Source organism: Microcebus murinus, chromosome 6, assembly GCF_040939455.1.
Source record: "Microcebus murinus isolate Inina chromosome 6, M.murinus_Inina_mat1.0, whole genome shotgun sequence".
Classification (NCBI taxonomy): domain Eukaryota; kingdom Metazoa; phylum Chordata; class Mammalia; order Primates; family Cheirogaleidae; genus Microcebus; species Microcebus murinus.
In genome coordinates, this window is record NC_134109.1 from 35,502,000 (window position 1) to 35,524,766 (window position 22,767).

The 22,767-nt window shown below is 42.6% G+C and overlaps 1 protein-coding gene across 1 annotated transcript in view; it reads right to left on the reverse strand.

The window, feature by feature from the left end:
- The window catches only part of FNTB (farnesyltransferase, CAAX box, subunit beta), a 61,314-nt gene extending 46,775 nt beyond the window's left edge, over positions 1-14,539 (reverse strand). Inside the window, exon 1 of the mRNA XM_012777725.2 lies at positions 14,070-14,539. Within this exon, the coding sequence (XP_012633179.1) occupies positions 14,070-14,213 (144 nt within the window). The 5' untranslated portion in view covers positions 14,214-14,539. The remainder of the gene's footprint in view (positions 1-14,069) is intronic.
- Positions 14,540-22,767: the final 8,228 nt, after the last annotated feature.

Sequence of the window (22,767 nt, forward strand, 5' to 3'; positions counted from 1 at the left end):
GCCTTGGGTTTTATAGAGAGTTTTTTTGTGGGGGAGTAATACCTGCAGACATAGGGGAGGGGGTAGCTTTGCCCTTATTGGGGGGGAGGCCGGGAATGCCGGCGTTGCTGCAGCTGTCTGTGGTAGAAGTTAGATTCACAGCATCGGACTCTCCAGACTCCTGCGGCTTTTGTTTCACAGGCTTTATGATGCCTTTTGGGTTCCCACTGTAAGTAAACCTAACTCTCAGAAAGTCAGGTCACAAAAGAAATTCGACCACCTGCCTCCTCTGAAGGCCACACTATAATGTGGTCCCACAGGAGAGCTCCAATAAGGCCTCGGGGTGGTACTGGGGGCAGGCTGGTGAACAGGGCACAGGGTTTCACCTTTCTCCACACCCTGACCTTTGTAGTGAGGAATGTTCTTGTAGAGATTTCCAGATACATAGTAATCTCCTCCCTGGGAAATTTCAAAAATGTGTCATTTATTTCTGGAGTTAGGAGTTAGACCTCCTAGTCGCTTTGACAGGTGTGCAAGAATTATCTGTGATGACAAGGGGAGCAGTGACATGAATCACTTAAACTGGCAGCCAATCTAAATTTCATTTATATTTGGTTTTAGGATATGCTTTGATATATGCCTTTGAACATGAATTTGAGGGATGATCTGGTTAAAACGTTACAGTAAGTTGTTTTGTTTTGTTTGTTTTTTGAGACAGAGTCTCACTCTGTTGCCTGGACTAGAGTGCCATGGCGTCAGCTCACAGCAACCTCAAACTCCTGGGCTCAAGTGATCCTCCTGCCTCAGCCTCCCAAGTAGCTAGGACTACAGGCATGCACCACTATGCCTGGCTAATTTTTTCTATATATTTTTAATTGGCCAAGTAAATTCTTTCTATTTTTAGTAGTAACAGGGTTCTCACTCTTGCTCAGGCTGGTTTTGAACTCCTGACCTTAAGCGATCAGCCCACCTCGGCCTCCAGAGTGCTAGGATACAGGCGTGAGCCACTGTGTTCGGCCCAAGATGTTACAATATTTCAAAAGAAACAGTCTGAAGTCATCATGAGAATCTGACTCAGGAGGAATAAGTTGTCCCAGAACCCTCATTACCTTTTTTCCATTCCAGACACTCATACACAACTAAAATAAAGCACCAGCCTAAATGGAACACAGATTGCATTTCTCAGCCATGCCCTTCTTAGCTGTAAGCTGCACGGGATAGAAAAATATACAAGAAACATATTAGATCATTAAATAAAGATCTGCCTGTGATAATACAGTTGTCCCATAGGGGATTGGTTCCAGGACCTCCCAAGGGTACCCAAATCCACAGATGCTTAAGTCCCTGATATAAAATGGTGGCGTATTTGCATATAGCCTCCTGTATACAGTCATGCGTCGCTTAGTGACCAAGTATCGATTCTGAGAAACACGTCATTAGGTGGTTTCATCATTGTGTAAACATCACAGAGTGTAACACAAATCTAGATGGTATGGCCTACTATGCTCCTAGGCTACACAGCATAGCCTGTTGCTCCTAGGCTACAAACCTGCACAGCAGATTACTGTAACAGCACTCGTAACATATGGCAAGTATTTGTATATCTAAACATATCTAAACATAGAAAAGGTCCAGTAAAAATACAGTGTTATAATCTCTTGGGACCACTGTTGTATACGCAGTCTGTCAACTGAAACATCATTATATGGCACATGACTGTACTTTAAATCATCTCTAGATTACTTATAATACCTAATACTAATATAATACCTAATACAATGTAAATGCTAGGTACATATTGTTTAGGGAATGATAAAGGAAAAGTCTGTACATGTTCAGTACAGATGCAATTTTTTTTTTTTCAAAGACAGGGTCTCATTATGTTGCTTAGGCTAGTCTTGAGCTCCTGGCCTCAAGCAATCCTCCCACCTCAGCCTTCTGAGTAGCTGCGATTACAGGCACCAGCCACTGGCTTTCAAATGTCTCCAATCCATGGTTGGTTAAATTCACAAACGCAGAACCCACTGACAGTTAGAAATAACAGTACCATCTGCACTCCCTGAGTTGATGATTCTGAATGAAACAAAAATCAAATGGGAGGAAACCTCACTTCCTTTACCCCAGTACAGGCCTCTTCAAATCCATATGACTCAGTAACATTCCAAAGCTAGTGGATGAGCCTCCTCCTCCTCAGCGTCCTGACAACAGGACACCTAGGGAGAAACACTTCCAGTCCACAACTCTTCCGTGAGAAGTCCCATCTTTAGCTCCCACTCAGGCAGCTTAAGCAGACAAGGAAAATGAGGTTTATTTCTAAACTAAGATACCTGACAAAACATGGAAATATGTCATACCACAAGTGGAAAATGCTTAAAGCATCATTTCTCTTTGGATTTCCAGGTTACATTCCAATGCAGTTAGTGACTGATTCATATGTGAAAATTCAAGTTATGAATTCTGATAAATACCTGAGTATAACAGGTCAGCTGTTCATAATAATAAATATTTTCTCTAAAGAACTGGTGTTTGATTTCAAAACATTAAGGGGATACAAATGTTTTTCTTACATGGATACACTGTACAGTGCTTAAGTCAGGGCTTTTAGTGTGCAGTCACCAGAACAGTGTTCACTGTACCCCATAGGTAAGTGTTTAACCCCTCATCCCCTTCCCACCCTCCCCCCTTCTTTACATCTTTGTGCCCATGTATATCCATGGTTTAGCTCCCAGTTATAAGTGAGAACATGTCGTAGTTTTCCATTCCTGAGATACTTCACTTAGAATGGTCTCCAGTTCCATCCAAGTTGCTGCAAAAGACATTTTATTCTTTTTCATGGCTGAGTAGTACTCCATAATGTATATATACCACATTTTCTTTAACCATCATGAAGTGAATGGGCACTTAAATTTATCCATATCTTTGTGACTGTGAATTGTGCTGCACTAAACATTCGAGTACAGGTGTCTTTGATAAAATGACTTACTTTCCTCTGGGTAGATACCCAGTATTGGGATTGCCTCTTACCCATCACAACCAATTTCTTATCTTCTCTAGCCCCTGCTAACCACTAAGCTACTTTCTATTTCCATAAATTTGCCTATTCTCAAATTTCACATATGTGGAATCATACAATATGTGGTCCTTTGTGACAAGCTTCTTTCACTTAGCATGTTTTCAAAGCTCATCTATGTTGTAGCATGTACCAGTACTGTATTTTCTTTTTTGAGAGACAGAGTCTCACTCTGTTGCCCAGGCTAGAGTGCCATGGCGTCAGCCTAGCTCACAGCAACCTCAAACTCCTGGGCTCAAACAATCCTTCTGCCTCAGCCTCCCAAGTAGCTGGGACTACAGGCATGTGCCATCACATCCAGCTAATTTTTCTATATATTTTTAGTTGTCCAGCTAATTTCTTTCTATTTTTAGTAGAGACAGGGTCTTGCTCTTGCTCAGGCTGGTCTCAAACTCCTGAGCTCAAATGATCCACCCGCCTCAGCCTCCCAGGGTGCTCGGATTACAGGCATGAGCCACCGTGCCTGGCCTATATTTCTGTTACATATTTTTTTGTCAAATATTATTCCATTGTATAAATAAATTGGTAAACAAAATGTGATCTATCAGTTGATTTGGGCTGTTTCCATTTTTTCGGCTGTTACGAATAATGCATCTATGGGTTACAGAAACCAGAATTTCTCTTCCAAGAGGCATGTTCACTGGGAACCAAGCTAAGCTCGTTGGAAATGTAAATTGTCAGACTCAGGTGGGGGAGGGAGCCACTCAATTGTTTTTAACAAGCCTTCCAGAGAATTCTGATGCATGGTAACATTTATGAAAGTTGTGAGAATCCAAATGGAGTCACCTGTGTTAAAAAATCCTGACAAACAGAGCCAGGGATGGCTATGAAGGAGGCTTCTCATGCATTAATGCCTGATAACAAAAACCATCACAAAAGACTCTGCAAAAACCACAACCTTGCACAAATGCCATCACAAAAGATACTTCTGCAAGGACCTATTGTCCAGCAATTGTCTGTCCACGATTGAACTGGCATCACCCTTGTTATTAGTCCTTGTGGCCAAGCATAATTATCTTAAAACAATTACATAATCCTTATTTTTCCTTTAAAAACCTTTGCCCTTAACACAGCATGGCCTTAATAAATAAATAAATAAACAAACCTTTGCCTTCCTTTACCTCCCTGAATATGTATACAGTTTATTATGGCATGTATATTCCCAATGCAATATCCTGTATCAAATATTTTCTCTTAGAGACACTCTCTGCTTGCCAATTTAGGTTGAAAGTTTGATTGATCAAAGTTTCTAGTAGTGATAACAGTCACTAAATTTCAATTCAGATGTGTAAAGTGTACTTGATGTGTAAAGTTGTACTTCAAATAGTACTTTCTTCATTCATAATTACTTGTTATTGTTTTTTAAACTGCTCACCATACTGTTCTTCTGAATAAAACAAAGGATAATCCAAAGGATAATAAAAGATAACAAAAGATAAATATTTTTTAAATGTTTAACAAACATTTCTCTGAGTAAATAACTTAATATTTTGGGTACACAGGAGATCAGAATATGCCACCCCAGAATAAGCCTCTTTGGCAAAAGGATTATTTTGAGCTGATTATTCTAAGAAACAGCCGACACAGGAGAAGCTCTGAAAACAGAGTAGAAGTTACCATTTCGTAAAGGAAATGTACATGTATAAAGGAAACATCCACCTGTCTCTTTCTGTACCAGGAAGAGAAGAATGACCCTAAACCACTAGGGACTCTTATCAATGCAGAAGTCACCAGCTTGCACGCCAAACCTTACCCTTGTTTACTGTGTTCAGGTTACCTTCCCATTACCAGCCTCCCAACATCCTTCTTTGTTTCAACTGAAGATGGTAGTTAAGCCTGAATTATAAGCCACCTGTTGGAGATTTACTCATTTCTCTGGGTATCTTCCATAAACACAGGACAGATGTGTTAATAAGCTTGTTTCTCTCATTAATCTGTCTTTGTAAATAGGGGGTCCCTGCTAAGAACTCAAAAAAGGTAGAGAGGCCATGCGTGGTGGCTCATGCCTGTAATCCTAGCACTCTGGGAGGCCAAAGCAGGCAGATCGTTTGAGATCAAGGAGTTCAAGACCAACCTGAGCAAGAGCGAGACCCCATCTCTACTAAAAATAGAAAGAAATTAATTGGACAAAAAAAAATTGGACAACTACAAATATATAGAAAAAATTAGCCGGGCATGGTGGTGCATGCCTGTAGTCCCAGCTACTCAGGAGGCTGAGGCAGGAGGATCGTTTGAGCCCAGGAGTTTGAGGTTGCTGTGAGCTAGGCTGATCCCATGGCACTGCAGCCCGGGCAACAGAGTGAGACTGTCTCAAAAAAAAAAGAAAGAAAAGAAAAAGAAAAAGTAGAGAGAAAATTTTTTCCTCCCCTACAGTTCCATGATTCAACAGGAGGCTGAGTCTCCTTACCCAGCTTGTGTTCTTGTCCAGCATGGCTGAAATCCTCCACGAACAGTACCAGGGGTTCTCAGTCTTGGCTGCATAGAACCACCAGGGGAGCTTTAAATAAGTATGGATGCATGGGTCCCACCCCCAAAGGTTCTGCTTTAATTGGTGTGAGGTGTGTTGGGGGAGGCTAGAGGGGAGAAATCAAAGAGCTCCCCAGGTGATTCTAATGTACAGCCAGATTTGAGAACCAGTACCCTCACTGTCAATTCCTTTTTTTTTTATTTTTTTTTTATTTTTTTTTATTTTTATTTTTTTTCCTAAAAAAATAGGTATGGAATCAATTCCTTTTTTAAAAAACCTTGTTTTAACACCAGGTGCTTCTAAAAGTAACGAAGGAAAACTGTTTATTTATTTTTTTCTTTTGAGACAGAGTCTCGCTTTGTTGCCCAGGCTAGAACGAGTGCCGTAGCGTCAGCCTAGCTCACGGCAACCTCAAACTCCTGGGCTCAAGCAACCCTGCTGTCTCAGCCTCCCGAGTAGCTGGGACTACAGGCATGCACCACCATGCCCGGCTAATTTTTTCTATATATATCAGTTGGCCAATTAATTTCTTTCTATTTATAGTAGAGACGGGGGTCTCACTCTTGCTCAGGCTGGTTTCGAACTCCTGACCTTGAGCAATCCGCCCACCTCAGCCTCCCAGAGAGCAAGGATTACAGGGGTGAGCCACCGCACCTGGCCAGGAAAACTATGTTTATATCGTAAATTAAAATGAACACTAGTGGGATTCCCAATGGCCCACAGATAAAAAAATTTATCTTATCAGCAATAATCCCACCTCACTCAAAGGACAGGTGCTTGTCATTATTATAAGATTCAGGATGGCTGGGCGTGGTGGCTCACGCCTGTAATCCTAGCACTCTGGGAGGCCAGGGCGGGAGGTCTGTTCAAGGTCAGGAGTTTGAAACCAGCCTGAGCAAGAGTGAGACCCCATCTCTACTAAAAATAGAAATTAATTGGCTAACAAAAATATATAGAAAAAATTAGCCGGGCATGGTGGCACATGCCTGTAGTCCCAGCTACTTAGGAGGCTGAGGCAGAAGGACTGCTCGAGCCCAGGAGTTTGAGGTTGTTGTGAGCTAGGCTGACACCATGGTACTCTAGCCTGGGCAACAAAGTGAGACTCTGTCTCAAAAAAAAAAAAAAAAGAAAGAAAGAAAGAAAATATTTTTATACAGCTGTATAATGTGCTTATGTTTTAAGCTAAATGTTATTACAAGAATCAAAAAGTTTTTAAAAATAAAAAGTTTATAAAGTAGAAAAGTTACAGTAAGCTAAGGTTAATTTATTATTGAAAAAGGAAAAAAATTAATAAACTTAGTATAACATAAGTGTACAGTGATTATATTCTACAGTAGTGTACAGCAGTGTGCTAGGCCTTCACATTCACTCACCACTCACTCACTGACTCACAGAGCAACTTCCAGTCCTGCAAGCTCCATTCATGATAGTGCCCTATACAGGTGTACCATTTTTATCTTTTTTTTTTTTTTTTTTTTTTTTTTTTTTTTTTTTTTTTTTTTATTGTTTTTTGAGACAGAGTCTCACTTTTGTTGCCCAGGCTAGAGTGAGTGCCATGGCGTCAGCCTAGCTCACAGCAACCTCAAACTCCTGGGCTCAAACGATCCTCCTGCCTCAGCCTCCCAAGTAGCTGGGACTACAGGCATGTGCCACCATGCCCGGCTAGTTTTTTTATGTATATATATTTTTAGTTGGTCAATTAATTTCTTTCTATTTTTAGTAGAGACGGGGTCTCGCTCAGGATGGTTTCGAACTCCCAACCTCGAGCAATCCGCCCGCCTCGGCCTCCCAGAGTGCTAGGATTACAGGCGTGAGCCACCGCGCCCGGCCCATTTTTATCTTTTATACTGTATGTTTACTGTACCTTTTCTACATTTAGACATGTTTAGATACACAAATACATTGTGTTACAACTGCCTATAGTATTCAGTGCAGGCGTGTAGCCTAGGAGCAAAAGGCCATACCATATATAGATGTATTGTAGGCTATACCATGTAGATTTGTGTAGATGGCAATACCATCTAAGGTTGTGTAAGTGCACTGTATGATGTTCACACAAAAACAGAATCACATTTCTCAGAACATGTCCCCATGTCATAAAGTGACACATGACTAAATGTGTGTGTTAGTTTGTGTTTTTCAATGATAGATTGTGTTAGACTCTAGGGGCCAGCGATGAAGTGACTATGCTAAAGGCTCCAAGACTTAGGTGCCATGGCAATAAATAAAGAACTAACCATCTGCCTGCATTCTCGACAGCTCTGTTTAAAAGATAGCTCATGGAGTTTTTCTAGAAATGCAATCAATAGAAGCACAGAATAATTTACATTCTCCAATGAGTGGTTAAAAACCAACTAGTGCATCTGGTACTTTCTCTCAGTTTCTATCTAAAGCCAATCTCATGATGCACCAACTTTCATAGCACTATCACTTCCCTTCTTCCTACATCTCCCCTTCTCTCCCAGAGGAGAACTGTTCCAGAAAGCAGATTTGCTGCCTGAAATTCATGCTATTGCAGAAGCCGAAGTAAAAAAAAAAAAAAAAAAAAAGCATTAATATGTTAAATGTTAACATAAAGTAAGATTCTTCCAAAAAAAAAAAAAATCCCATACATCATACTCAAATACGTACAAAGTACCTCTTTCTGTGGGAAGTTCTTTCAATTTCTTTATTTTGAATACAAAGTACCAGTAGAGGTTGACATGATAGCCTAAAACAACCTTGGTCAAGGTCTAATTTGGGCCACTTTGGCTAGTGGTATCAGCAAAAAAGAAGACAAACACAATTTAGTCATTATTCCTGAGGATTTGAACTCACACTTCCATGTGTAAACTGCCATTATAAGCCAGTCTTTTAAAGATCATTTTAAAAAGTAATAAAGTGGCTAAGTTGTAGTGATCAAAACTATACACCAACTGGACATATTGTAAAAAATAATTCTAATGTTATGCAAGTGGATACTTGTAACTTGGGAAAAAATGTTCAATGATAACATCTTATATACAAAAAAAAGATGAATCTCAAAGAACTGAACATGTGGTCTAGAATAACATTGGCTGACTCAAAAAGCAGTTCCAACAATGCTAAAAATACTAAAATCAAAGATGCATGTAAAGAGTTTGAATAAAACATTTTATGAATAACAAGAGGAAGAAAATGAATATTTCAAAATTAGTGTTATTTTATAAAGTATGTGATTTTAAATAGGTATATGTACCTAAATCTAAACATAAATTTTCTAAGTAGGCATTTGCTTTGTTCACCTACATACCTAAAAGTAAATGTATTTTCAACTTGACTGAAAAACTTTTTTTTGGACTTTTTTATGGGGAAATTTTGATATTTGGGATTACCTTAGAGTTGGGCAATATGGTATATGCTAAATTTCAATAAAGTAAAATTGGTTCACAAACCTAGCCTACTGACCACTACTTAATCAAGGGGAGCTCTAATTCCTTCTACCAGAGGCATAAGAAACTGGGAAGTTTGATCATATTTAGTGATTTGTTCTATCTCCATTTACTAATCTTTCAGAGCCTGTAACTATGGAAGCAAGTCAACAGGGGGCCAGGATTCTTTCCAGGAACGCTGCCAGTCCCTCCTCAGGCTCTGTGGTGGCCCACTGCCCACACAGAAGCCAGCAGCCAGCCTGCCTCTCACCAACCTGACAGGCCCTCCCACCCAGCTCACACCCAACCTGCTCCCTCTACTGCTGGTAAGCTGTCTTCCTCACTGTCCCCACGGAAGCCTGCATCCTCCCTCACGATGCTCCTCCTCCTGGAACGGCTGCCCCTACCTCTACTCTTCACAGCCCCACCCCGGTTCCCGGTTCTCCATGAAGTCACCCTGACACCTTGGCCACACAGATGGCTCTTCCCCTTCCAGAAATCCTCATGCAATGCTGGCACAATTTAGCACCCTGAATGCTTCAGGCATATTCTTTTTCTAAGAGAAAAGAATTTTGAGGGCAGGGAACAAGACTAATGATTCTTTTATATTTCCCCTAGAGTTCACTGCCATTTGACTGAATGCTGTCTAAAGACATCATTTCAAGTGGAGGATGCTTCTGCCCCTGTTGAAGGGCAAACTAAAAGAAAAGCAGGGCTGGGCGAGGTGGCTCATACCTGTAATCCTAGTACTCTGGGAGGCCGAGGACAAAGGATTGCTTGAGAGCTCAGGAGTTCAAGACCAACCTGAGCAAGAGTGAGATCTCATCTCTACTAAAAATAGAAAAACTAGCCAGCATTGTGGCACGCACCTGTAGTCCCAGCTACTCGGGAGGCTGAGGCAAGAGGATCGCTTGAGCCCAGAAGTTTGAGGTTGCATGCAGCGAGCTATGATGACACCACAGCACTCTACCCAGAGCAACAGAGACTGTCTCAAAAGAAATGAAAAGCAGGAACAGCATCTTTTGTAAACAACTGTTTTTGGCAAGCCTGCTACCTCTGAGACTACCAGTATTAACCTACTGGCCTGAATCACAGTGTTTGCAATGGGGTGACTCCAGATGGCACAACAAGGAAGGAAGGCACTAACAGTGCAACCACATCTTGCTTTCTAGTGTCATAAAAGGCCCTTCTTGCATCAAATCCATCAGCAAAACAGCTTATCAAGGTAGAGACCTTCAAAAAATATCCAGAAGCTGCTCATTCCTCCACTACTGTCACTGTCAGTTAAGCCACCCTCATATCTCACTCAGATACTGGAATAGCCTCCGAACTGGCTTCCCTGCATCCATCCTCAACTCTCCACATTCTACTCCTGACAGTAACCTCAATGAGCCTATTAAAATGCTAGTCAGATTATGTCACTCTTTGCTGAAAACCCTCTGATCATGCATAAGTCTGAGTCTAGCAGGAAACAGATGGCACAAAGTGGGTGATTTGAGGGGAGTTTATAAAGTGACTATTTACAAAGGTGAGAGCGGGTATAGAGAAACCACAAGGTAAAGTGCAGTATCTGGAGCTGGTAACTCAGGGCTATCTGACTCCTCCTATACCTAAAAGTGAGAAGAAGAGTGGAGAGAGAGACAAAGGGCTCCACAGAGGCGGCACCTGGTAGGAAACTCCAGCGGGAGAGAAGAAATACACCAATAGCATTCTTCTCCCTCTCTCTCACCCCCTAGCAATACTTCCCAAGGCCAAATACACCAGCAGCCATAAGGCAAGGGAGCCTGTCAGTGCAGGGCACCTCCTGGGACACATCTACAGAGCTGGGTGGAAAAGTGTCAAATGAATCAGGGGCAGTGAATGGAAGGTATCCAGCCAATAGCTCCCCATCTCAATCGAGGTATTTTAAAGTACTTCCAAGGGCTGATTCGGCCCTACATAATCTGAGCCCATCTCCTACTCTCTTGTTTGCTAACCTCTGTGCTCACCAGGCATACTCCTGCCTCAGGGCTTGCTGCTTACTCTGCCCAAAATACTCTTCTGCCAGGTCCACGCATGGCTTGCTCCCTACTTCAGGTCTCAGATCAAGTGTGGTCTCATCAAAGGTTTTCCCTCATCACCTATGTGAAAACCTCCCCTGCTCCCACCCTACCCATTCCTGGCACCCCCACCCCCTTTCTTCTGCTTTGTCTTTTTCCACAGCACTTCTAATTAGCATTTTATATACATATAGATATTTTTTTCTTTTTTAATTGACTGCCCCCCTAGCCTAGAACAAAAGTTTCATAAAGACATTGACTTGGCCTCTTTTGTTCACTGACTTATGCCGAGCACCAAGAACAATGCCTGACACATAGAAGGCATTCGAGTATTTGTTGAAGGAATGAAAATCAATGAATGGCAGAAGGACCCATAGCTAAGGGTTTTTTCCCACTGTTTATGGGTTTAATTCCTATTATCAAATTATTGATTGACAAAGTCTCCTGATAATCAGATAGGAAGCAGGTGACAAGTATTTGTTCTTATTGGCAAAGGCACAAAATTGAGTTGTCAGTAAATAGAAGCATCAATCAAAACCGAAAGAATAAGAGTAGCATCCTCTGTCAACAATTCTTCCTAGCAAGGTTGTTATTTCTGATGAATGTACCATCATTATCCTCCCAACCTGATACTTCTCTAAGCCTCAGTCTTCTCATCCATAAAATGTATAAGAATTGTATGATACAATGTATGGAGAGCATTTAGCACTAAGCTGGGGCTCAATAAACAACCACTAAGATCTGCAGTCCCCAACCTCCAGGCAGTGGACCGGTACTAGTCCAGGCCCTGTTAGGAACCAGGCCCCAGAGCTCCACCTCCCCCAGCCCCAATCCCAGTTCCATGGAAAAACTGTCTTCCAGGAAACCAGTCCCTGGTGCCACAAAGGTTGGGGCCACTAACTAAGGCGATAATTAAAATAGTGAGGCAGCCATGAGAACAAGATACCACAGTATCTTCCTGTTGGTCCCAGGCTCTTAAAATGTGAGCTATAACAATGACATGGAAAAGAAACATTAATAAGATGCTCTGCTGTCTACCATACCACTGGGCCTAGATTTGAAAATTACTCTATTATACCAGTATTTCACAACAGAATATCCACTCCTGGCTCTGGCCTTTCCCAGATGAGAACCTTGTTGTATCCACTTTTGTGTCACTCATTATGGGTAGGAACTTACAACATAAATGCTGGTGTTTTCCTGGTAGGAACTAAGTATGTGGAAACTTCAGCACTCTACTGAGGAAAAAAAAAGAGAGTACACGCATATCAGAAAAGCTCCTGATAATGTTCCTGTTTTTGACTTGCCTCTCTAACTGTAGAAGTTTGTTTTAGGCTCTAAATTAAGAGTCCAACCTGTGATTCCCTTTTCTCCATGAGAATCCTATTCATATGCTTATCTGCTGGGTCAATTCAATTAACTACATAAAAGGTGATCCCATAGTCTAAGGTGACGGTCAGATAAAAAGAAAAAGACAAGGCCAGGCACAGTGGTTCACGCCTGTAATCCTAGCACCCTGGGAAGCCAAGGCAGGAGGATCGTTTGAGCTCAGGAGTTCGAGACCAGCCTGAGCAAGAGTAAGACCTTCATCTCTACTAAAAATAGAAAGAAATTAGCTGGACAACTAAAAATATATAAAAAAAATTAGCCGGGCATGGTAGCACATGCCTGTAGTCTCAGCTACTTGGGAGGCTGAGGCAGGAGGATCGCTTGAGCCCAGGAGTTTGAGGTTGCTGTGAGCTAGGCTGATGCCACGGCACTCTAGCTGGCACTCTAGCCCGGGCAACAGAGTGAGAGTGAGACTCTGTCTCAAAAAAAAAAAAAAAAAAAAAGAAAGAAAGAAAAGAAAAAGACTTGACCTGAATATACTGAACAATCCATCAGAAGGAAATACTGTGAAGATGCTGTAGGTTTTTCATTGATGTGAGATTTCTTTGCAATCTTCTGCAGACTTCTGTAGGACACAGTGGTGGACTAATCAACCTGAGGAGCTAGATTCATACGGTAAGGAGTTCCTCTGCCACCTTAAAATCCATGAAGTATAAATTTCAGTTAAAATAGTCTCTCTGCTACTTCATGAATAACCAGGTATTAGAGCCCTTATTTTTGTTATAAATTTATATTTAAACATAACTGTACAATAATTATTGCTATTAATTTTGCCTAAAGAGCGGCTTCCAACTTCAGGTATGAAAAACAAAGCAGGTCCCTCCAAGGTTAAGCCTGGAGACTGATCTCACTTATTAAGAGATCTTATTTTAGTAAGTAGCCGGATGCTTACTTGTTAGTGCTAAAAAGAATCATCCTAACCACTTCTTGCGCCAGATGGGTAAACAATTCTGCAATAACTACCTTGGGAACAATTCCAACTGGGGAATGGGAAGAAAAACAAAACTATAGTTCACTACTCACTCCCCAAACACTTTTCAAACTGATAGGTTCAATCCTACTTAGGCCTCAGTGAATGATAAGTATTCCAAAATTCATAGTTTTATTAGAGCACTTTCCAAACTGTATTGTTTTCCTGCTTGTTTTCTCCAACCAGGCTTCCCAGTCCGGTCAGGGGCTGTTTTACTTCCTTGCATTTCCAGCGTGAAATACCGTGTCGGACACATAACTAGTGTTGAAATGACTACTACCAAAATGCCCACCCACGAGGCAGGCCCCAAACCTAGCACTGTAGATCAGAAATAAACAGACTGTGAAATGGCATGACTGCAGTCTGGCCCCTCTCTCCCCATCTGTCCCGGAACTGAGAGCAGGTTGGGGACTCAGAACCTCCCGAAGTCCCGGTGAGTGAAGTGGGCTGTCTGATGCGCCGGGGTTGCCTCTGTCTTCTAGGCACAGAACACGACCGTTCCCGCTCTCTAAGGCAGAGCGGACCTGGGTGCTATCTTCTCATCCAAACCCAACCTTGAAACGACCCCTCCCCGACCTGGCCCTACAAACGCTCAGCTCTCCGAAGCCCCAGCCTGGGCGCCCAGGGCTTCCCAGCGGGAGCGCCGCGGTGCACTGCGGGAGTTGTAGTTCCCCGGCGAGTCCCGAGCCCGGGCGGTCCTGCGGACGGGACTCCCGCTCCCAGAAGCCCCCGCGCGGGCACCTCGCCTAGTCCTGCCACACCTCACCTGTTCTATGGACGTGACTGTTTCCACCGAGTCGTCTTGCAACCGCTCCCGCGCGTGCTCTGGCCTCAGACTGTACAGCGGCTCTGACCAGACAGGGGAGGAAGATGGAGGGCAATAATAGGTGAAGGAACTCGGAGAAGCCATGACCGGGAGAGCAGCGGGCGGAGTGTAGGACTCAGCTTCGTTAAGCAACAACGCGCATTGAAACTCGAGCGGGCTAAGGCGCTACGGGGAGCGGGTAGAGTCAAAAAGATTTTGAACGCGAATCTCTCCTCCCACCTACACGTCTTCGGGGAGTGAGTTACTGAGATGCTGCCACCCCCTATTGGGAAGAGGTGCTGTTGCAAGAGCTCAGCTCCTGGAGCGCAAAGATGTGTACATCTGAATTTCATTTCAGAGAGATGGCGTAAGATGCCTCGGTTTGTTATGCAATTAAAAAAAGAAAAACTTTGACATTCTGCTAATTCTCATTTAATTGTAATGCTGTCGTTTGCAGTTTCAGGGGCCCAAGAGCCCAATGAGTGTAACTTTGAAAGCGCTTCTGACAGCTCTCCGTATTGCTTCACTATGCTAATATTAATAGAAGTCTTGTGCACCTTTGAGTACTTGACAGCTTCGCTCTCAACAAATGTGCAGAATTGCTCGCTCAGTAATCAGTGATGGAGGGAAAGAGCAATGTAACTTTCTCCTACGTCTTGGGGGTTGTAGTGCAGTAGCAAGAATTAAAATGCAGTAGAAAGAACAAGTGTAAGTGAAACAAATATTCAGGCAGTTAGCCAGCAAATAATTGTAGAACATCTACATGTCAGGCATTGTGCTAGGGCCAAGCCCTAGGAATACAAAAGTGAACAAAACAAACAAGGTCCCTGCCCATGGGAACTTTACATACTAAGGAAATTGAATATATAAACACAGTAAATATATGAAGACTTGTAATAAATGATATGAAGGAAAATAACAGAGTCTGTGAGAGAGACTAAAGGGGACTAATTGGATTGGGCGGTCAGGCCAACCCTCTCTGAGAGACGTTTAAGCTAAGACCTGAAGGAGGACAAGGAGCCATCCAGATGAACAATGTAGGAAAGAGCTCTTCAAGAGGAAGAAACAAGGTGGGGCACAGTGGCTCACGCCTGTAATCCTAGCACTCTGGGAGGCTAAGGTAGAAGGATCGCTTGAGCTCAGAAGTTCAAGACTAGCCTGAGCAAGAGTGAGACCCATCTCTACTAAAAATAGAAAAATTAGCTGGGAGTCATGGCACACACCTGTAGTCCCAGATACTTGGGAGGCTAAGGCAGGAAGATCCTTTGAGCTCAGGAGTTTGAGGTTGCTGTAAACTAGGCAGACGCCACAGCACTCTACTCAGGGCAACTGAGTGAGACTCTGTCTCAAAAAAACAAACAAACAACAACAAAAAAAAAACATGAGGAAGAGGCCGGGCACGGTGGCTCACGCCTGCAATCCTAGCACTCTGGGAGGCGGAGGTGGGTGGATTGCTCAAGATACGGAGTTCAAAACCAGCCTGAGCAAGAGCGAGACCCCATCTCTACTATAAATAGAAAGAAATTAATTGGCCAACTAATATATATAGAAAAAATTACCCGGGCATGGTGGTGCATGCCTGTAGTCCCAGCTACTCGGGAGGCTGAGGCAGTAGGATTGCTTGAGCCCAGGAGTTTGAGGTTGCTGTGAGCTAGGCTGATGCTATGGCACTCTAGCCAGAGCAACAGAGTGAGACTCTGTCTCAAAAAAAAAAAAAAAAAAAAAACACGAAGAAGAAAGAGCAACCTTGAGAGGACATGCCACAAATATACATATTTACGCATGTATTAATTCTGTTATTTGCTCTGTGTTCACAATAAAAAAAAAATTTCTTTCTTCCTTCCTTTCTTTTTTTTAGAGATGAAGTTGATCACTGGGCTCAAGTGATCCTCCCTCCCACCTCAGCCTCCAGAGTACCTGGGACTACAGGCATGCACCACCATACCCAGCCAGAATAAAAGACATTCTTACCGAGTAGACTGAATCATCACATACACCCCCATGAAAACAATGTTAGAGTTCTGACTTTAGGAAAATCTTGCTGCCTTTGGACAAGCAATAGAAGAGAATTTCTAATCCTAGCACTCTGGGAGGCCGAGGCGGGCGGATTATTCGAGGTCAGGAGTTCGAAACCAGCCTGAGCAAGAGCGAGACCCCATCTCTACTATAAATAGAAAGAAATTAATTGGACAACTAATATATATAGAAAAAATTAGCTGGGTATGGTGGCGCATGCCTGTAGTCCCAACCACTTGGGAGGCTGAGGCAGTAGGATCACTTGAGCCCAGGAGTTTGAGGTTGCTGTGAGCTAGGCTGACACCAAGGCACTCACTCTAACCTGGCCAACAAAGTGAGACTCTGTCTCAAAAAAAAAAAAAGAAGAAGAAGAAGAGAATTTCTTTCAGGGCATGCATGGAAAGTACTATACCAAAATTATAATACTAAAAGGTTAAACTATTTGCAAGGGAGGGGAGAAAATACAGTAATAGCAGACATTCCAGATACAGTTGGAGACAAGCTGTACTTCCTGCTCAGAGCATTTCACTCTGTTCCCACTCAATTCCACATCACACTTTTTGGATCCAGGAAATGTAGGCCAGTGTGATAATGTACAACTGGCCATCCCCCTGTTCTTAGTCTCTGGTGGTAATTAGAAGCACTCAGAAAGATTCCAAAGATGAGGCTGGGATGGCATAAAGGCCTCAGGTGGGTGAACAGCATGCCCATCTTAGTGGCACTATTGCCAAATTAAAACCTATAGGCACCAGAATGTCACCAAATCTGGGAATAAGTGGAGTTATGTGCTTTAGGATCATAGATATAGCTGCACAATGTGAAATGGTCTCCTTATATGTCTTTCCCTTAGTTCTGTTTCCAGAGGGAAAAAATCTGATACAGTTAGGGTCATATCTAAGGATTCAGCCTTCCTGGTAAAAGAGTTTCTTTGCTTACGAAATATGACATTTGAATTCTAAAGATTGTGCTATTGAAAGAATAGCTGGAACAGTTTTGTAACAAAGTGTTGCATCTCTCACAGGTGCACCTTAAGCAACTGCAAATTGTATTCTAGAAATAGAAAGTCATTACCGAAATTCAGTCTCCTCTGCATCGGTATCCACAAGATAATAGGAGCTAGAGTCTCCTGCGGGATGGTGTCTGCTTAGTTAATAAATGGTTATTGAGCACGGGGTATGTGCTTGGCACTCAGTTAAGTGCTACGGAGACAGTGGTGAAGATGCCAGACACAGTCTCTGCCCTGATGGTTTCATGATTTACCAGAAGAAACAAACATTAAACAAGAATTACAGAATTGACTTTCATTACAGTTGGAGGAAATGGCATGAGTCAGAAAGCACAGGGCGTTGTGAGATTGCGTAACAGGGGAGACCTAAGGGTAGTCTGGAAGGCCTGGAAAGAATTCTATGAAGAAATGAGTTAACTAACCCAAGGTGAGGGAGCATTCCAGAGAATGCAGAGGAAACCCAGTGACAACCAAAAATCAAGTGACACTGGTAGTGAAAACTGTGAGGAGTTTGTACTCTCTGGGAGCATCGAGAAGATTGTTCAGCCTTGGATAAGCAATGGTCCACCAGTTGTCCCTCCTCCAGGTTTAATAAAACCACTCATTCAAGAAGCAGAATGAACACAAATACAGGTGGTACCACAGAAAATGATGTATTTAGAGAAGAGAGTCTTAGTAATGATAATTAATAGCAACTCCAGCTTGGACTGCAGATGGTTTGGGTTTATTTTACTCAAATGCCTGATAATCTTTTCTAAATTAAACTGTGAGTCGTGTTTCTTTAAAAAATAATATTAAATGTGAATCCTAGCACCCTGGGAGGCCGAGGCGGGCGGATCACTCAAGGTCAGAAGTTCGAAACCAGCCTGAGCGAGACCCCATCTCTCCTAAAAATAGAAAGAAATTAATTGACCAACTAAAAATATATATACAAAAAATTAGCCAAGTATGGTGGCGCATGCCTGTAGTCCCAGCTACTTGGGAGGCTGAGGCAGCAGGATTGCTTGAACCCAGGAGATTGAGGTTGCTGTGAGCTGGGCTGACGCCACGGCACTCACTCTAGCCTGGGCAACAAAGTGAGAGTCTGTCTCAAAATAATAATAATAATAATATTAAATGTGGACAGTCCTATTTTGTACTTTCAAAAGCAAGAAAAGGAAAAAAGTAATCATCTAAAAGGACCACTAGAGGTCGCTTCTGTCCCTAGAGCAGGCTTAGAGAATAAGCTTTGAAACTGCTCATTGCATTACTCACACAAGCCTGTGTTGGAATGAATTGTTTCTTTTAATATCTTGGGAAACTATGTAATATTGCATATGGGAACATTTGGAAAACGGAAAGAACTCCTCTATTATCCTGCTAGGTAATTAATTTCCTCCCCCACATTTACGCCTCTACATCATCTGCGCCCTTCTACTCTGAGGTCCTGTGCCTCCTGCTTCCCTGGACAGAATGACTGTCCCAGCTCCTTCCTAGGGCCAGCCCCTCTGCCGCCCCTCTCGTGCTGCCCCAAATACCTTGGACCCATTCTTTTTTTTTTTTTTTTTTTGAGACAGAGTCTCGCTTTGTTGCCCAGGCTAGAGTGAGTGCCATGACGTCAGCCTAGCTCACAGCAACCTCAAACTTCTGGGCTCAGGCGATCCTCCTGCCTCAGCTTCCCGAGTAGCTGGGACTACAGGCATGCACCACCATGCCTGGCTAATTTTTTCTATATACATTAGTTGGCCAATTAATTTCTTTCTATTTATAGTAGAGACGGGGTCTCACTCTTGCTCAGGCTGGTTTCAAACTCCTGACCTCGAGCAATCCACCCACCTTGGCCTCCCAGAGAGCTAGGATTTCAGGCGTGAGCCACCACGCCCGGCCTTTGGAGCCATTCTTGATGCTTCTCTCTCACTCCCCTTAAGTTCTGTTCAAAATATATCCAGCATCTGATCCCTGCTTTCCAATTCCACTGCCAGGGTCCAAGCCACCATCATCTGTTACTTGGCAGAGAGAAGGCAGCCATCTATGAACCAGGAAGGGGACCCTCACCAGATACAAAATCGGTGCATGCCTTGATCTTGGACTTCCCTGTCTCCAGAACTGTGAGAAACAAATTTCTGTTGTTTATAACCCACTCGGTTTATGGTATTCTGTTACAGTTGCCTGAAAGGTCTAAGACAAAACATAAAAGTCAGACTGAGCCATTTTAAATGCAAGCAAAGTCACCCCTTCACTCTAAGACTTTTTCTCATTTCACTCTAAGTCAAGGTAGCCTAGAAGGCCCCGACCTTCTCTCTGGCCTCTTCTCTTTGTGCTCTTCTGCTGCTCGGTCTCCTGACACTGTCCTCCTGGCTGTTCCCTGTGCATGCAGCCTGCTCCAGCCTCAGAGCATGCATGCTTGCTATGCCCTCTCCCTGCAATGCTCTCCCCAGATAGATGCATTGCTTGCCCCTCACTCTTGTAGTTTTTACTCAAATTCTTTAGCCTAACTCAAAATCTTCTTCCTTTTTAAAATTTTGTTTATTTAAAGACAGGGCCTTGCTCTGTCACTCAGGCCTTGCTCTGTCACTCACAATGGTGTGATCATAGCTCACTGCAGTCTAGAACTCCTAGGCTCAAGTGATCCTCCTGCCTCAGCCCCCTGAGTAGCTGGTGCATACCATTATTTTATTTTTTGTACGGGTGGGTCTCCCTATGTTGCCCAAGCTGGGCTCAAACTCCTGGCCTCAAGCGATCCTCCTGCCTCAGCCTTCCAAAGTGCTGGGATTACATTCCTGAGCCACTATGCCTGACAAAAATCCCTTTCCTCGAGGTCTCTTCTGACCTTCCCATATAAAATTGAATAGTCTTCCCCCTCCATTAATGCCTTATCCGACTCTCCTGCTCTATTTTCTCCATTACACTCATCACCAGATTGTAGGCTTTATATTGTATGTATTTATTATGTTTACTACCTGTCTTCCCTCACTAGAATGTAGTTTTTACTCAAATTCTTTAGTCTAACTCAAAATCTTCTTCCTTCTTAAAATTTTATTTGTTTATTTATTTAGAGACAGGGCCTTGCTCTGTCTCTTTACAGGGCAGGGATTTTTGCCTGTTTTCTTCAATGCTGTACTTCCCTGACACATAATCACCATTGAATAAGTTAAATGGTTTCCGGTCATTGTAATACATATTTGTGTGCTTGTTCATGTAACATACTATAGAAGATAATGAAAATGAACATAATAATACTAGCCTTACCTTTCCTAAGCTTACTATCTAATAAACTATATATAAATGTATAAATGCAAACAAATATATTAAGTATATAAAATTTTAAATGCAAACATGAAACATGTATATATAAATAAAAATATAAAATAAGAAATAGTATTTACACAGAATATATTCCTCAAGAGTGTATTGTCTCATGGTGGTAGACTAAGTGAAGGAGTAATTCATTCTATTTATCTTTACTAAGTAGAATCTAGTATATGTAATGACAATAACCTTTTAATATATAATATTTGTATTTAGTAATATTTCAGTAGAGTAAATATTCTCCAGTAATAATTTTAAATGATTACATTAGAATTTAGAAATTGTGAAATGCAATTTTTATTTTTATATCCTGTAATACACAAAAGGAAATATATCATGTTTCCAATCACCAAAAAAAATAATAGCTTTCTAAATATAGTGCAATGATTTTATGGCACATAGAACAACTGTGAGCTTCTCAGAAATCAATAAATAATCAATTCTACATACCTGCATTATTACATTCTTCTTTGTTTCTTCAGACAGGATGTTACTCGGTTGCCTGGGCTAGAGTGCTGTGGTATGATCATAGCTCACTGCAGCCTCAAACTCCTGAGCTCAGATGATCCTCCTGCCTCAGCCTCTCAAGGAGCTGGGACTATAGGTATGAATTGCCACATTCAGCTAACTTTTTAAAAACATTTAGTTGAGATAGGGTCTCGCTATGTTACTCAGGCTGCCTGCATTATTTTATTGTGTCATATATTGGTATAAAAGAAATCACACTTGGCTGGGCGTGATGGCTCACACCTGTAATCCTAGCACTCTGTGAAGCTGAGGCGGGTGGATCGCTCAAGGTCAGGAGTTCAAAACCAGCCTGAGCAAGAGACCCCTGTCTCTACTAAAAATAGAAAGAAATTAATTGGACAACTAAAAATATACAGAAAAAATTAGCCGGGCATGGTGGTGCATGCCTGTAGTCCCAGCTACTCAGGAGGCTGAGGCAGGAGGATTGTTTGAACCCAGGAGTTTGAGGTTGCTGTGAGCTAGGCTGGTGCCATGGCACTCTAGTCCACTCTAGCCCAGGCAACACAGTGAAACTGTCTCAAAAAAAAAAAAAAAAAAAAAAAGAAAGAAAGAAAGAAAAAGAAAATAAATCATACTATATATTATTAATCACTACATATACTCTATTACTGGAAACCTATGCAAAAGTATTGACTCTCAGTCCTGTTTTGGGTTGAAGCCAACTAAACATTGTTCACATTGAAAATTCTGAGAAATGATTTTTAAAACTGTTGAGAGCAATGCCAGAAGTCTACACTACGGGCATACTAATGACTCTCAGGCCTGGCTGTGCATTGGTGTCATTGGTGAAGATTTTAAGAATCTAGATCCTCCCAGGCACCAGCCCAACCTACTGAAACAGAATCTCTAGGGATGGGCCCAGGCACATGCATTTTGTTAAATGCTACACAAGTCATGCTACACACAGCTAGGGTTGGGAGCCACTGTGAACCTTCTTTATATGTGTCAGAAATGCTGGCTGCCCACCCCAGTCCTGCTCCCCTTCCACATAGGACAGTTGCAGCTGGTCACTGCCTGGGCCAGAGTGCCATGGTGTCAGCCTGGCTCACAGCAACCTCAAACTCCTGGGCTCAGGCAATCCTCCTGCCTCAGTCTCCCAAGTAGCTGGGACTACAGGCATGCACCACCATGCCCGGCTAATTTTTTCTATATATATTTTAATTGCCCAACTAATTTCTTTCTATTTTTAGTAGAGACGGGGTCTCGCTCTTGCTCAGAGCTGGTCTTGAACTCCTGAGCTCTAAGGATCCACCCGCCTCCGCCTCCCAGAATGTTAGGGTTACAGGCATGAGCCACTGCACCCGGCCAAGTCTGCTAGTTTAGAACTACAGGGTCAAGAAGAATACCCTCTCTGATTGACAGAGCCCTTCCTCCCCTGCTGTCTATAGGGCAATGTCAGAGGGGGTCTTAGGTAAAAAAGGAAAGTCTGTAATCTTGTGTTCTTGGTCAGCAGACACTCTCCCCATCCTTCCCGCAAGGCGGATCTTGCTTTGAAAAGAAGTCCTGCAATGGGAGCCTCTTGTTGAAGGCAGCAGAGCTTCTGCCACCCTGGGTGCCTAAGTGACTTTGTGGAACAGAGCCACCCTCACGCCCCACTCTCTGCTGCCCATTAGACTTTACAGCAATTAGCATTATCTTACCTAATACATGTAATGACTCATTCCTGCATGTATTCCTAACTGCAGACTATATCTTGTCTTCCAAAACCATAACTTTGACAATAAAAATTGAATATGACATACATTGCATAGCTCATGGTTGCTAGTCCTATCTCTCAACTCTAGTTTCATAAAGGGAAGGCCCTCTCTTCTGAGACTCTCC